Source organism: Pteropus medius, unplaced genomic scaffold (assembly GCF_902729225.1).
Source record: "Pteropus medius unplaced genomic scaffold, Ma_sr-lr_union100, whole genome shotgun sequence".
Taxonomy (NCBI): domain Eukaryota; kingdom Metazoa; phylum Chordata; class Mammalia; order Chiroptera; family Pteropodidae; genus Pteropus; species Pteropus medius.
Genome location: NW_024340701.1, coordinates 6,939,129 through 6,954,098, shown reverse-complemented (window position 1 = coordinate 6,954,098; position 14,970 = coordinate 6,939,129). Strand labels below are relative to the sequence as shown.

Here is a 14,970-nt window from a genome sequence, read left to right as displayed (position 1 = left end):
GGAAAGAGCATTCCAGGCAGAGAGAACAGGAAACACAAGGACCCTGAAGTGAGAGTGTTCCTGAAGGTTTTGAGAAATAGCATGGAGATCAGTGAGGCCAGAGCAGAGAACAAAGGAAAGAGCAGTACTAAGAAATGAGGTCAGAGGTAACAGGAGAGTGAGATCATAGAGTCTTAGTAAAGAATTGGCTCTTACTCTGTATCAGGTGGAAAGCCATGGAAGGATTCTGAGCAGAGATATGACATGAACTGACTTATATTTTTAATAGTTTTATTCTATCAGCTGTATTTAGAATAAACTTCAGGAGGTCAAGGACAGAAGGAGAGCAGTTCAGAAGCAACCACAATAATTCAGGAGAGATCATTTTTAGTCTAATCTAAGTGGTAGAAATTAAAGTGAAGACAAATGGTCAAATTTCATATATATTTTGAAGATTAGAGCTGGAATTGCCTAAGGATTGAATGTGGGGTGTGAGACAAGGAAAAAAGTCAAGGACGACACCAAGAAATATATCTGATTATCTTATTATCTTACCCATAATTTCATCTTTCAAGACTCAGCTCAAATATCACTTCCTATGAGAAACTTTCCTTGACAAGTTTGTTATTGCCCTCTCATTACTCCTTGGCAATTGTGTGTAACTCTCTCAGAGAGCTGTGGTTATCTTTAGACTCACCAGAATCTTCCATTGGCATGTGAGTTCCTTTAGGGAATGGACTGTATCCTTATTTAGTCTTTATGCCAAGAACCCAATACAGTGCTTTATACACATAGTGTTTAATACATGTTGGCTGAATGATTATATTGATGTAAATGACTCCTCTCCAACTTCCTTCAAATTTAGTTACTTCTCTTCTATTCAAGGCCATCTCTGATCAAGCCCATTACTGAAATTCTTTTTTTTTTTTTTTTTTGCCCACAGATCATTGAGGTAGATTGATATGTCTTTTAAGTGCCTTTTAATCTACAGGTTTTGTTTATATCCCTTTCCTCCCCTTCCCACCCGCTTGCAATTTATTTGATGAAGAAATTGGATTCTTTGTCCAACGTGTTCTTCTACCATCTGTATTTCCTATAAATTGATACTTTGATTTAGAAATTTAATCAGATTTATTTTTGATTTTTTGGGGGCAAACTACTTTATAGATTGTGTTGTACTCCCTTGTCAGAAGGCATTGAGCTATCTAGGACTCCTTAAATAGCTTTACTACAGTCAGGATTGGTGATAGGGAACGTCATAGGGCTGAGCCTTGAGGATTAAGTAAGCCGGTGGGACATCAGCTATGGGGAAAGGTAAGCTGCAAACGCGAAAAGTTAGGTAGGCCTTGATAGAATCAGTCCGCCAACATTAAAAATAAATTGTTTCTTAATTCCCACCCTACACCCCTTCCCATTGGTAACCATCAGCTTGTTGTCTATATCTATGGATCTGTTTCTATTTTGTTTTGTTTATTCATTATTTTGGCTTTTTTAGGTTCCACATATAAGTGAGATTATATGGTAATTTGTCTCTGACTTATTTCACTTAGCAAAATACATTCTAGGTCCATCGATGTCACGAATCGCAAGATTTCATTCTTTTTTATTACTGAATAATATTCCATTGTGTGTATATGTACATTACACACATATACACACACCACATCTCCTTTATCAATTCGTCTATTGATGAATATTTAGGTTGCGTCCATATTTGGGCTATTACTAGTAACACTACAATGAACATAGGGGGGCATATATCTTTTTAAATTAGTGCTGTTTTCTTTAGATAAACCAGAATTCTTCCAGATTTCTAATGTGCCTTCCCTCCACTGCTTTCCCTTCAATTTGTGCCTATACATTGGTAATAAATAAATCTGTCTGAGGACTTAGGTATGACATCACTCCTGTACTCACAGTATTTAGCAACTGGCCCATTTATTCAAATCTTCTTTTTTCCTGCCTACGCTATGCTTACTGCAAAGTGAACTGCTCATCAGTCTTCGAACTTGCCCACAATTATGACGTGATACAGTCTGGTAGTTAAAAGCACAGATTCTGATGTTCTTTGGATATTGGGGTTTGAATTCTAGTTCTACCTAATGTTAATGATGATAATAAATTATTTTGTCATGTGAGGCAATGCAGTCAAGTCATTAAGAACATCATAACTTTGGAGTCAAGCTGGATTCAAATATCACCTCCACCACTTACTAACTTTGGGACCAATCTGCTATCATGAATGTCAAAGCACTAAATTAGAGAAAGTAAATTTAACATTCTATAAGGCAACAGACAATCTCATCTACTTTATTAATTGTACAAAAGAAATATACTGATAAGAAATGACTCAAGGCAGATTTCTAAAATTCTCTTTTGTCTCATTTTAAGTTCTAGGACAATTACTTGCCTGTTAAATGGAACATCTTGAAGGATCCGGTCACTACAAAGTGAAAGGAGGCAATTCTTCTGTAACTAAAAAACAAAGAGAGAAAAAAATCCTAAATAAAATATTGCTTTGTTATTTTGCATCCAGGGTTGCCTCTATAAAAAAAGGAAGATGACTGATGAAATACCACTTTTTTTCTTATAACCTTTATTCTGCCCACCTACTAGTGAAAGACTGATTTCCATGGGATTTAGATAAGTTTACTTGCACATAATTTTATTTGTCTTTTCCATTAAATAGGAAATAGGATAATAAATTGGATAATTCCAGCTAACCACCCTCTGTTCTGGTAGACTTTGGGTGGGTCCTACTTTGTCTTCTGTCCACCTAGCTTCCAGAGGCTATGAAAAACAAAGCCTAAAGTTCATCTAGTTTGGCAGTGGCCCCCAATGAGGGAAGATGGGTTTAATGATCCACTCACCAATCTGGGTTGCCATTTTTAGCTGGTTTTGGAACTCTGAGTATTTACTAACTTGTCAACTCACTGCTAAATTTTAAGAGTTAAAAATATCATTCAAGCAGTATTTTTAGTTTTTACATGGAGGATAGGATAGGTTATGTGGTCTACTCCTAGAAATAGAATATCCATGTCTTATTCATTTCTGTATCCCAGGCTTGATAGTGCCTGGCCCAGAACAGATGCTCTATGCCTGTTGCTGAAATTATCACAGACTCAAGATGTAGGTTGAAGATGAGTTTTATATGGCTTACACTATTTCTCTCAACATTTGGATTTACATACTTTTTAGGCAGGAAATATGCATGGTTTAGTTTCCTACTTCTGTGTTGTCCTACACTCAGTTATATCACAAATTTATTACTTTATAGTCAGCTCCAAAAGCATCTGAATTTCTAGCCTTGGTCTACTAAATTGAACTATGGACGTAGGAGATGAGTGGGAGACACTAAAAGGATATTTGAATGGAGATTCCCACACGCTTACCTGTTGGTGATTAGGAAAATGTTCCATGGCTTTGAGCAGCAAATGGGTCACATCAGCCAGGAGTCGGACAGGCATTCCTGCAGCAAGATCCTGCTTGGTTAAGTTAAACACACAGGCACTTGCAGCAAGTTGCACTGGTAAATTCATAGGGTGGTTTCTCATCCCAGTAACCACAAGCTGGGGGGAAAAATAGTTCTCTTAATCTACCTTATAAATATAAACCTTCTTCACATAGCAACATTATTTTGTTAATCTATAATAATTTCTAAGATGTTTTAAGTAACTTTTTTATTCTCATGTGCAAAGAGCCCAGGACATAACAGTTACTCTCTAATACTTAGTTCCTGCACACTTGGTTGAGATAGGTATCAAGCTGTTCATTCACATCCAGAGATTTTTCTGTAAGGCTAATGAGTCTTTTCTATTCAGGTAACTCATCTTTGTATTTCCAAGACCTAGTACAGTGCCTGTTATATGCTAAGCACTAAATAAATTCCTACCAGCTTGAATAGAGTAAACCAGTGGCAAACTTCACTTTCAAATCCCAACATTCAGTTTCTTGAAATACTGCTAAAGTCAGAGTACAATAAAATCCATTTACTTCCCTCTGGCCTAGATAATTATTTCTCACCTTTTCCTTTCTCCTCAAATCCCCAACAAATCCTCCCCATGCCTCATTATTAGCTGAAGACCTTGTTTCCAACTATACTGAGAAAAAACTGAAGCAATCAGAAAGAACATCAAATTCTTACTAATATAAATACCCTCTTACCAGCATACATACATACATGTGCTGCCTTTCTGCCTGTTACCATAAATGACTTTTTTTAGGGGGGGGGGTCCTGTCTAAAGATAATCCCTCCACTTATGGGCTAGATCTTTCCTTTCTTGTCTACTCAAGGATACTACTTCAGCTCTTCTCCCGTCTCACTCTTACATCATTTTTTAAATTCTGTATTGAATCTTTCATATCAGCACATGAACAACTATTTTGTTTCTCATGTTAAAAAAACAAACAAATCCACTTCCTCAAGCAACTACCAACTTTTTTCTTTGCTCCCCTTTGCAGCAAAACTCCTTAAAGTGACTGCCTATATTCTTTTCATTCTCTATGCATCATTCTCTGAATAAATGAATAAATAGTTCAGATGGGGACTAGAGGTCTAGTTCTTTTTACTCAGGTTCATGGTAACCAATACCAAAAAAAAAAGATAACGCATATATCAAGTGCCAATATCCTCTGGTATGCATGGAGAGAGTGACAAGTTTGGGACTGAAATGTTACTAGTTACTGAAATGTTACTGGTTCCTATCCAAGCACCCCATTCTCAAAATTTAAGGTACCTGGAGGTTAAGGCATCTCTGGCTCTGCCACTAATTATTACTTTACCTCACAGACCCTCAGTTACACAATCTGTGAATTAGAAAATAAAACTTATCTCTTGGGATTGTTGTGTCCACTATATGAGTGAGGTACCAAAGATAATACAGTCCTACACTCACTGGTTTCCAAATTGAATGTGCATAAAGATTATCATGAGGGATTATTAAAATGTAGATTCTTTTATCTCATTTAGGCCTATTGAATCTAAATTTCTTGGGGTAGGGTTCACAAATATGCTTTTTATTTTTACTTTTTAATTTAATTTTTTTTTACAAATATGCTTTTTAAAATATGCAACATTCTAGACTTGTGGTGGACAAGTCTGACAAACTACCCCAAGCAATAAACAAAATTAAGAATCTTCCTTTCTTGCCATTCAAAAGCTGTCTTGGTTAAAATATCTTAATTGGGGAATAACATGAATTATTTGGTTATGAAAGCACAGGAAGTTCATAAATGGCATGGAAAAGTGCCTTATGGAAGCAACACAGAGCTAATGTACAATGCAGTGTCCTTCCAATCACATACTTCTATTTTTTACTACAACTGGTAAAAAAAATATATCACACTGGTCACTGGTTTTGGGTAGTTAAATACGACCTGGAAGGCATTTATATTGCTTAATGAGACTACTATAAAACTTCAATAATATTAAGCAACCTACCTTCTCTCATTTTCATTTACAGCTAATAACTGAAATCACACATCATTAATCCTATTACAAAAAAAAAATCGAAGACTAAATGCAAATTTTCACAAATTTTCTTCACAAAACCATCATCTGTCCAGGCACATAAATTCAAATTTTTCATATTCAGTTTCTTAATTCTTACCTTTAAAATTTCTGGCTTTGTTTTTTCCATCACATGAGTCAGGCTAAAAAGGTGAAATAGAGCTTCCCGGACAAAGAATGCCCGTTCACTGTACCGCTTCAATGCTTCTGCAATCTGAGTTTCATTGGCTTCTCCAGATACCTTTGAACATAGCCAGAAAATTCACTTTTAGGATTCTCTTCAACCCTCTAACTTCCTCTATCCAAACATCAATTGTATAGATAGCATCCAGAATAGCTATGTAAGGCTTAAAACAAATGTGAATGATTACTTTCCATCTATCCAGAACAGTCATCCTATGGAGGTGTACATGTGTTAAAAAGATATATTTTAGCCATTATCATAATCCTTTCACTAGACTGACCCATTCATCACTGTATCTCAATAGCTAGCATTATGTGTGCCTCACAATAAGCATTCAGTACATATTCATCAAATAAATATATTAATTTTCCCAGATTTATCAAATTCCCATTCAGCATCAAGAGGTTCTGTTCAAAATTAAGTCCATCTGGGAATTTCCCATTTATACAGATTAACACACTTAAACTGTTTCATGTACCATTGAATAACCAAGTATATAGAACAAGAAGTGGTTCTTTATTAAAGGAATCAAACTAATAAGTGAAAAAGCAATTATTAGAATAGCACCATGATCCCCAATGAATTAATACAATTAGGTGTTAAGTTCCAACAACTGCTAATACCACAGAAAAAAATCGACCGGACATTATGTACTTCCTTAATGAAAGAGCACAACGCCTAAGGGTCCTGCCAAAGGTATCAAACATGAGTCTGATTAAACCTCCAAATCCAGCTAACGATTTACAGAAAATACAAAAACAGAGAAATACGTACCAAAAGTACATAAAATCAAGAAAAACCAGATTGAGGAAAACTATAAAGTCAAAAAGGCTGGATTGTTTAATAGAAAAATCATAAGGAAAAGAAAGAGATAGAGGGGGAACCTGTAAATTAAAAAATACTCAAAAGACAATTTTGAAAAATGGGCAAGATTAAGTTCCTAGAGATAAACAGTTGGGTCATAAAACTATAAAGAAAAGCAAGGACGTGATTATAATTAAAATCAGGATACAGGTTACTTTTATGAGAAAGGATCAGGATGGGACACACAGAAGAGCTTCAGGCTCGCTGACAAAGTTCTTTTTGTTAACCTGAGTGATGGTATAGCTTTATTCATTAAGCTATACATTTGTTATTTGTGGTCTTTGTATCTGTCTGATCTTACGAAAAGGTTAAAAACATGTTTTTTAAAAAGCCCTTATCATTCAGAGAGCTATAATCCTCTCATTAAGTTGTTAGACTAAATCTTTTGGCAGTAGCATTATATAGGGTGGCACAAAAATAAATACTTCAAAAATATATTGCTCAGTAACTAGGTTTTATATGAACATATAATATTCAAGTAGGAATGTGCAGCTTTGAGGAAATGAAGGGCTGCATCATGGCTGACATTTCAACCATTGATATGCTATGCTACATCAATTAGACTATAGTACAGATATGTGCCAAGTGACACAAAGGCATATATTAAGCATTTGTAAGATTGTAGATATAACAATGTTAGTTTCTTTTCAAAATGCTTTTTAAATTATTCATGTATAACATACATACGCATTAGTCTTGACTATGTATTCACGTATATAAGCAGTTATTGAATAACTGTGATGAAATAGTGATGACAGAGTTGGCAATTCTATGGTAGGAAAACCCTCTGTGTTGGGACCAGAAACTGAGAGGAAAGTAAAGAACTAAGCTACTCAAATAGAAGTAAAGATATGTAGTAGGAAGGACACATGCTTTGGAATGAAATAGTCTAAGGGTACAGGGGCAGGCTCTAATGTCATCTGGTTGTGACCCTAAGGAAAGCCATTCCCTCTCGCTGAGGACAATAATACTGCACAGAGTCAAGAGATCAAAATAAATATTATATATATGTAACTACAAAAAAAAACCTAAACTGTTCTTATAACCACCCACTCAGAGTACCATATAAGTAATACCTTCTAAAGAATACCGAGAAGTCACATTGCCTCTATATCTTGCATTCTTTAATGTGGCCCAAAAAACTGAGGAATGTAAAGCCAAAAATCCAATCTAAACTAATTTGAGGCATCACAACACTAAGACAATAATTTCAGACAGGTTTTTCATCAACTGCTAAATTAGACAATTCTAAAAAGGGAGACAGGGAGATCTCAGCTCTCTTCTTTTAACATGAAGTATTATTTTTCAACTTTTAAATCAGTAGTCAAACAAAAAATTTAAATGGAACATCAATTTTTGTATATAGCTGAATAAAGGGCAAAGCTCTGATGATCTCTATTTAAAAAAAAAATAGTTTAAAACAATGATTCTCAACTTTGGCTGCATATTGCAATCACCTAAGGAGCTTTAAAAAAAAATCCTGAAGCCTGGGTCCCACCTCCCTGTGATTCTAATTTAATTATTCAAGTTCCCCAGGTGATTTTTTTAATTGAATTTTTTTCCAGCTTTATCAACAATAATTGACATATAAAATTATGTAAGTTTAAGGTATACAAAATGATGATTTGATACACGTATATACTATGAGATGATTACAACAGTAAGGTTAGTTAACATATCCATCATCTCACATAATTACACTCCAGGTAATTTTAATTGTGGTCAAGGTTGAGAATCACTGTTTCAAATTTATAGAGGTAGAAATTAGATAATGATAGCAAATGAAGTATTTCCTAGGGCCAAGATTTCGACGTAATAACAGCTGCATTTGTGAAATCAAGCTTGTTTCAGGGGCATGGAATACAAATGTCCTACTAGCCTCGATTTTAAAACAGGCTAATTCACTCTAAGGTCTATTGGTCGTAAAAAGAATTAGTAAAAATCATACTGCTCTGGGGTCACAACTATTATAGGATCTTTACCTTGAGGTTATTTAGGTTAATGTAGGTTAATGTATCAGGGATATATTCCTTTCATCCTTCAGGATGCAGGTCAAGCTCACCTCTTCTGAGAAATCTGTCCTCAACTCCCAGCACACAGGGATTTCTTCCCCTTTAATTTTACAATTCTTTACTGTCTGACCCATCTGTTAAGCAGTTAAGTGACATTAAAATAGTAATTTACATTATTGTGCTTCCTTCATCAACAAGCCCTGTGCTAGAAATCTAGCTTGTTCCATAACAAGTGAAGTTCCTCACACTTCCTGTTGCCCTGCATCTAGCTTATGTGATCTTGCCACGTATAGCCCTGGCACCTACTTTCTCCACCTCGTCTCACAGCTCTGTGACTTTCTACTGTTAAGCTCTAGTTACAGCAGCGATTCTTTAGTTCCTTGGATGTACCACGATCTTTCCTACCACACATATTTTGCATCTATTATTCTCTCCGTCCAAAATGTTCTCTACCAAGATACTCACTCTTAAGATCTCCACTCATTTGTCAATTTCTCAGAGAAGGCTTAAACTAAGTCAAGTCTCTCTGTATATCTTGTAACTATACAGTTTATAGGTTATACATCCGTGCGTGTATATATAACATATAAATATACATGTATATGAACTAAATATATATATTTGAAATGTGTGTGCTCCCACACACAACATATTTGATTGTCTGACACCTTACTAAACTACAAGCTCCATGAGGACAAATCATATCTGTTTGGCCTCACCATCAAATCGCTACGTCCAACACAATAGCTGGAACAGAGGCACTTGATAAAATAGTTATCGAATGAATTAATAAAAGGGTAACTCAAAATTGTTTCTATATTCTATTTTCTAAAGTCTAAATTTAAAAATAACCTAAGAACTGAAATGTTTATAAGATGTTTATAACTAATCTTTCCTTCTCCTTTTTTGAGATCAGTGACAGTTGCTCAAAAAAGATACCTTGCCATTTTGGCCACAATATGCACTTCTAGGCCACCCCTAACTCTGTTCCAGGTAGGATCAAAGAATGCTTCTGCTTAAGTGGTATAGGTAGGGGATGAGAGGTGGGGGGTGGGGCTCTAGAACTAGATAGATATAGATTCAAATGTTGGTTCTAACTAATAGTAAATCAATAATTTCTGTGAGTCTACGTTTCTCATCTATTAAATGGGGTTAACACCTATCGATATAAAGCATCTAGAGGATACGGTGTATGTTAAAATGTATTACTTTTCCTTAAACTTGCCATAATTGTATCGTTTAAAGTCTAACACAGATATCTTCTTCTCCATCAAGCCCTAAATTCTCCAACTAGAAGAAATTTCTCCTACTCTCTTATAGCAAATATATTGATCCTTGGCTTTATGGGTTTTTTTATGATCATATCACCACTACTTCTATCAGACTAAGGTCCTGGGAGGTAGATTCTGTATCTTTTTCATATTTGAATCCCAAGCTATAACAAGCCAAATAGATATCTGCTAAACTGAATTTAAACCATTAGGCATAAGAAACCTAAGAAAAGCAAAATTATAGCATTTCTACAGTAGAGTTCTCCTTGGAGACCTTGATTTCCCATTAGATATGCAATTAATAAAGAGTATCCCTAGTTTCTTTGAAGTGATCCATGAAAAAAATGGTTCAAAATATCTAAACATATCATCATAAGAACTATCATTTATCCAGGGCCTACTATGTGACTTGCACTTTACAGATACAATTATTAATCTTTGGAAGAACTCTGCAAGGTAGGAATGATATCTATTTCATAAATAAAGAAACAGAAACTCAAAAAAGTTACATCATAGCTTGCTCTGTGTCATAAAGCAAGTAAGCTAGGATTTTAATTAGGATTCTGTCTCTAAAGCAAGGTCTGTCCACTATACAATGCCCTGTTTCACGAACATATTCCATAGAGTAGTCATTTATCTTAATGGAGTCTTATGTAACTAAGAGATTGGTCAGCCTGACAAAATAATACATTTTTAACATCTAACCTTCAAATGTCCTTCGCCTGTGAGGAATTCAGAGTAACCAGCATCAGTGGCCAGCAAACCTACAAACTGCATGCTGGGCCGTTGCTGTATAAAGGCTTCAACAGCTTTATCTGTCACGTGCTTTCTCCCAGAAACATCCAGGGAGACAAGGTTGGGTAGGATGTCCTTTTGTTCTAGTAAGCGAAGAGCTATGTCTGATGTAAACTGTTTATCATCTGAAATATCAAGATGATTCAGATGTTTTAGTTCTCGAACAACATCCAGTATCTGGGTAGTTGTCATTTTTAAACATTTCAAGTGGTGCATGGTTAAAGACTTGAGTCGGTCTTTGCAGGCCAGCAGAGCTGTGATGTCTGTGATTGAGGTGTTAGAAATATCCAGGCTCTCTAATCTTGGCAATGAGGCAACTTCAGCCAGGTCTTCATTGTAAAAGAGAACATTGGTGATGCTTAATGCTCGAAGGCCAGAAAGCCGGCTGAAACACCGCTCATAAGGATCTTCAAGAGACAGAGTTAATGAGTTTAGCACTAAGCACTGGAGATTTTGCTGGATCCATTTGTTACTACCAAGACCACTGATGATGTCTGTAATCGTGATGTCAGCATTCACACCGGTAGCATCAAGTTCCACTAACTTGTGGTGGCAGAAGGCTTTCCGGAAAGCAACAGCAGAGATCTTGGCTTTGCGAATGCAAGCTCTTTTTAAGCGCATCTGGTTGCCCCTAAAAATACCCACAGTTCCATCATTCAGTAGACCTGGAAAAAAAACGCAGCAGCACTTTAACTTCAAAAAATGGTTAAAGAATAGCTAAAATTATCAGCATACTTTACATTTCCAAAGCACTCCCATGTAACAGTATTTCATTTAATATATATAAAACTGACTTAGGTAAAAATACTATCTACAATTTATAGATGGGTAAACTGGGGCTCAGAAAAGTGGTTTTCCAAGATCACAGAGCTAGCAAGTGGCAGAATCAGGACTGTAGGAGACATTACTGATACTAACATTTGGTTCTCCTCATCTCCTTGGCCACATGGAAAACAATATTTCCCAGCCCACCTTTGGAATTAGATGGGGTCGCGTCTCTGGTTTTGGCCAATAGGCTGTAGGCTGAAGCACCTGAGAGTCAGTCCATGATTTTCAATGCTATCTTTTCCTTCTATGACAAATGAGGAGCCTTCAAGTTCTAGATAATATAGTTTTATAAGAATGGCGCTTCTATCATCCTGGATCCTAGGGTGACCATGGAGCAGAAACCTCCATGGACTTGCAGCATTTATGCACCATGAGTGAGGTGATAACTTTGTGTTAAGCTACTAGATCTGGGGATTAATATGTTTCCAATGCATTTTTAACCCATCCTTTAAATTTGCTATAACATTATTATACACGCAAACATATCTACACACAAATATATTTAGCACACATATGTCTGTAGTTCTTTATTAAACCACTAGCTAATAAGATCTGAAATCTTATTAAAAGGATCTAGAAGTTATAGTCCTTCCTTGTCAGATAAATTCAAATAGAGTGAACAAAGTAACCTCTTGAAGTCCCTTAGAGATCTACCTGACTACTAATTAATAGTGCCAGAGTAGATGATGTTTTGGAGCCACATCTATCCCAACAATATCACATATCAACTATACAACACTTACCATGAAAGAAGTAACAGCCATGTCAATAAAAAGTAGCCTAAGAAAAGTATAGGGTGAGTGAACAGTTGGGACCAGACACATAAATGGCCTGGAGTCAAGGGAAGAATTCTAAGTGGCACCTCAGAAGACTCATACTAAAAATATAGCTCAGGCAACCAGCCAATCATTCTTAAATTAGTACTGAAGTTGTTTTTTAAAGGAAGCACTGCTCTCCAGTGGATTTTGAAAACTTAATTATCATTAAAGTGCTAAAATCAAGAAAAACCTTTACAAAACCTGTCACAATAGACAAAAATGACTGATTCTATCTTAAGAATTCCATTATTCTACAGCTATGCTTTCCAATACAGTAGACACTAGCCACACACAGCTATCAAGCACTTGAAATGCAGATAGTCCAAATTAAGGTATGCTATAAGTGTAAAACACTCATCAGATTTCGAAGATGCAATACAAAAAGACATAAAATATCTTCTCATTAACAATTTTTTATATTGACTATATTTCCCAGCCCATCTTTGGAATAAGATGTTGAAGTAGTATTTTGGATATATTGGGTTGAATAAAATTATTAAAATTAGTTTTACCTGTTTCTTTTTACTTTTTAAATTTAAAATTACATATGTGGTTCACTTTTATGGCTCATGTTATATTTCTATTGGGCAGTGCTATTCTAGAAATAGTCTTTTAAACTACCTGAACTTTGTTTCAGGGGAGTAAATTTCATAGTGGGGTTCCATCCATTGAACAGTTATAAAACAATTACTATAAGTCAAACACTACCAAATGTTAAAGATACAAAAAAAGAGAGAGAAATAGAGAGAGATACGTCCTGTAATACTCAAAAAATTCAAAATTTCATGGAGTGAAAAAGTCCCAAACAAATGTAGATGTAGGAAGGTTGTATGGCACAGTGAAAGAGCATAGATTTGGACTCAGACTTGCATTTGAACCAGGATTCCACCATTTACTAGCAGTGTGACCCTTAACAAGTTACTTCTCTGAACCACAGCCTCCTTATCTGCATACAAATGGGATAAAAATAGCTTCCTTATAGTTTTTGAGAAAAGTTGAAGGAAATCTATATATAAAATGCCAGGCATATAATAGTATTACTGCCACATTTTCATTCTACTTTATAGTAGAATTATATAGACAAATTATATTTCCTACTTGTAAGAGTTTATAAACCCTAAATATATAAAGATATTACATCTCTTTCAACTTAAAAGTTAAACAGAAGAAAAATCCTCAATATACATAATGAGAATTTCACAGATGAGACTTTCCCAATTTATTTTTCGAACTTGTTTTTGAAAACAGAAGTACTAAATTAGCTATAATTTCACTTCCAAAGGTCAAAAGCAGAAATTAGTTTTTCTATAATAGTATTCATTGATTCTCCTAATGTTAAATAAAGATGTAAGGTATTTTATACCAGGAGACTTCTAAATGGATATTTTGGAAGTTGGAGAAGTTATTTTTAACATGAGAACAGCTTCTCAAAACTAACAGAAGAAAGAAAAAAAGTAAATTGCTCAAAGTAGAAAAGAAAAATGCTTATTCCAAATTACACAAAAGTGGCGGGATAGGCAAAATAAATGAATTCATTTTCTTAGAATCAGACTCATCTGGCCTATTCCGTTATTTCAAAGAAAATAATTAAATGGCACCTCAAAATCCAATACTAATTAATAGCACAAATTTTTGTTTCCTCTGTTTATATTATCTTTACCATGAAAAGCCATAGTCTGAAGCAGTCGATCAGCCACCTCCTGTGGGAATACTCCAGGTTCTTGCAGACACAATGTTCCATCTTGTCTTGCTGAACAGAACTTTTCAAGGTGTGTAGTCAGGAAATTCAAGCAGATATCAAGTAAGGAATAGGGAGATGCCTCCTCCTTGGAGCCCAGGAAGAAACATAAAGAGAACACAAAAGTTAGTTTCCAGAAAAGTAGAGAAAAAAACAATCTTGTATTCAACAAGTATTTTTACTCAGTGTTTACTATGCTAGATACTATGTTAGGCAATACAAAATGTGATCTATGTTCTCAAGAAGTAGGAGAAGAGAAACATTTACAAAAATACTTATATAAGGTCTTTTAAATACTATAATAGAGGACAAATTGGGTAGGATATAATCAATCACATAGCAGGGTGCCCTAATAAGTCAAGGATGGTCAAAGAAGATGAGAGAGGCACAGCAGAACAATTTTCCTAAATTATTACCCATGACCCCTCCCCTGCTCAAACCTTCTATGGCATCCCATGGGCCTGAAAACAAAAGACAAAATTCTTAGATTGTCAGACTACTACCTGAATACTTCCAAAATCTAGCCCTAATTTACTTTCCAACTCGATTTCCCACAAAATCCTCATCCCAACCTATAGTTCAAATATATGATAAATTTATTAGGGTAAAAGAATTTTCTATAGGTGTTAGCATCCTCAAAAAAGATAAAGGTTGACCTAGTTATTCTAGTCTGAGGAATAAATAATCAAATAAGCACAAAAATTTAAGTGTAACAGTTTTAATTATAGAAATAAATACTCTAAATGTCCCCAATGACAATAATACTATTATAATTATAGTAGCTACTCTCCATTAGGTACTTTCAATATGACCGTGTTTAGTGTTTTACATGAATTATCCATTATTTCATTATTCCTTACCCCAATTTCACAAAGTAGTCAAGCATTACCTTCACTTTTGCATAACCGAAAACCAGCTCAAAAGTATAACACTTTTCTCAGCATTCCACACGTAGTGAGTAACAAAGTATGG

The 14,970-nt window shown here is 35.1% G+C and overlaps 1 protein-coding gene across 1 annotated transcript in view; it reads right to left on the bottom strand.

Moving 5' to 3' along the window:
- The window catches only part of ZYG11B (zyg-11 family member B, cell cycle regulator), a 62,210-nt gene that overhangs the window by 27,023 nt on the left and 20,217 nt on the right, over positions 1-14,970 (bottom strand). Inside the window, exons 2-6 of the mRNA XM_039886383.1 lie at positions 13,921-14,086; positions 10,525-11,279; positions 5,589-5,729; positions 3,372-3,548; positions 2,390-2,454 (exon numbers count right to left, since the gene is read on the bottom strand). Coding sequence (XP_039742317.1) covers positions 2,390-2,454; positions 3,372-3,548; positions 5,589-5,729; positions 10,525-11,279; positions 13,921-14,086 — 1,304 coding nt within the window. The remainder of the gene's footprint in view (positions 1-2,389; positions 2,455-3,371; positions 3,549-5,588; positions 5,730-10,524; positions 11,280-13,920; positions 14,087-14,970) is intronic.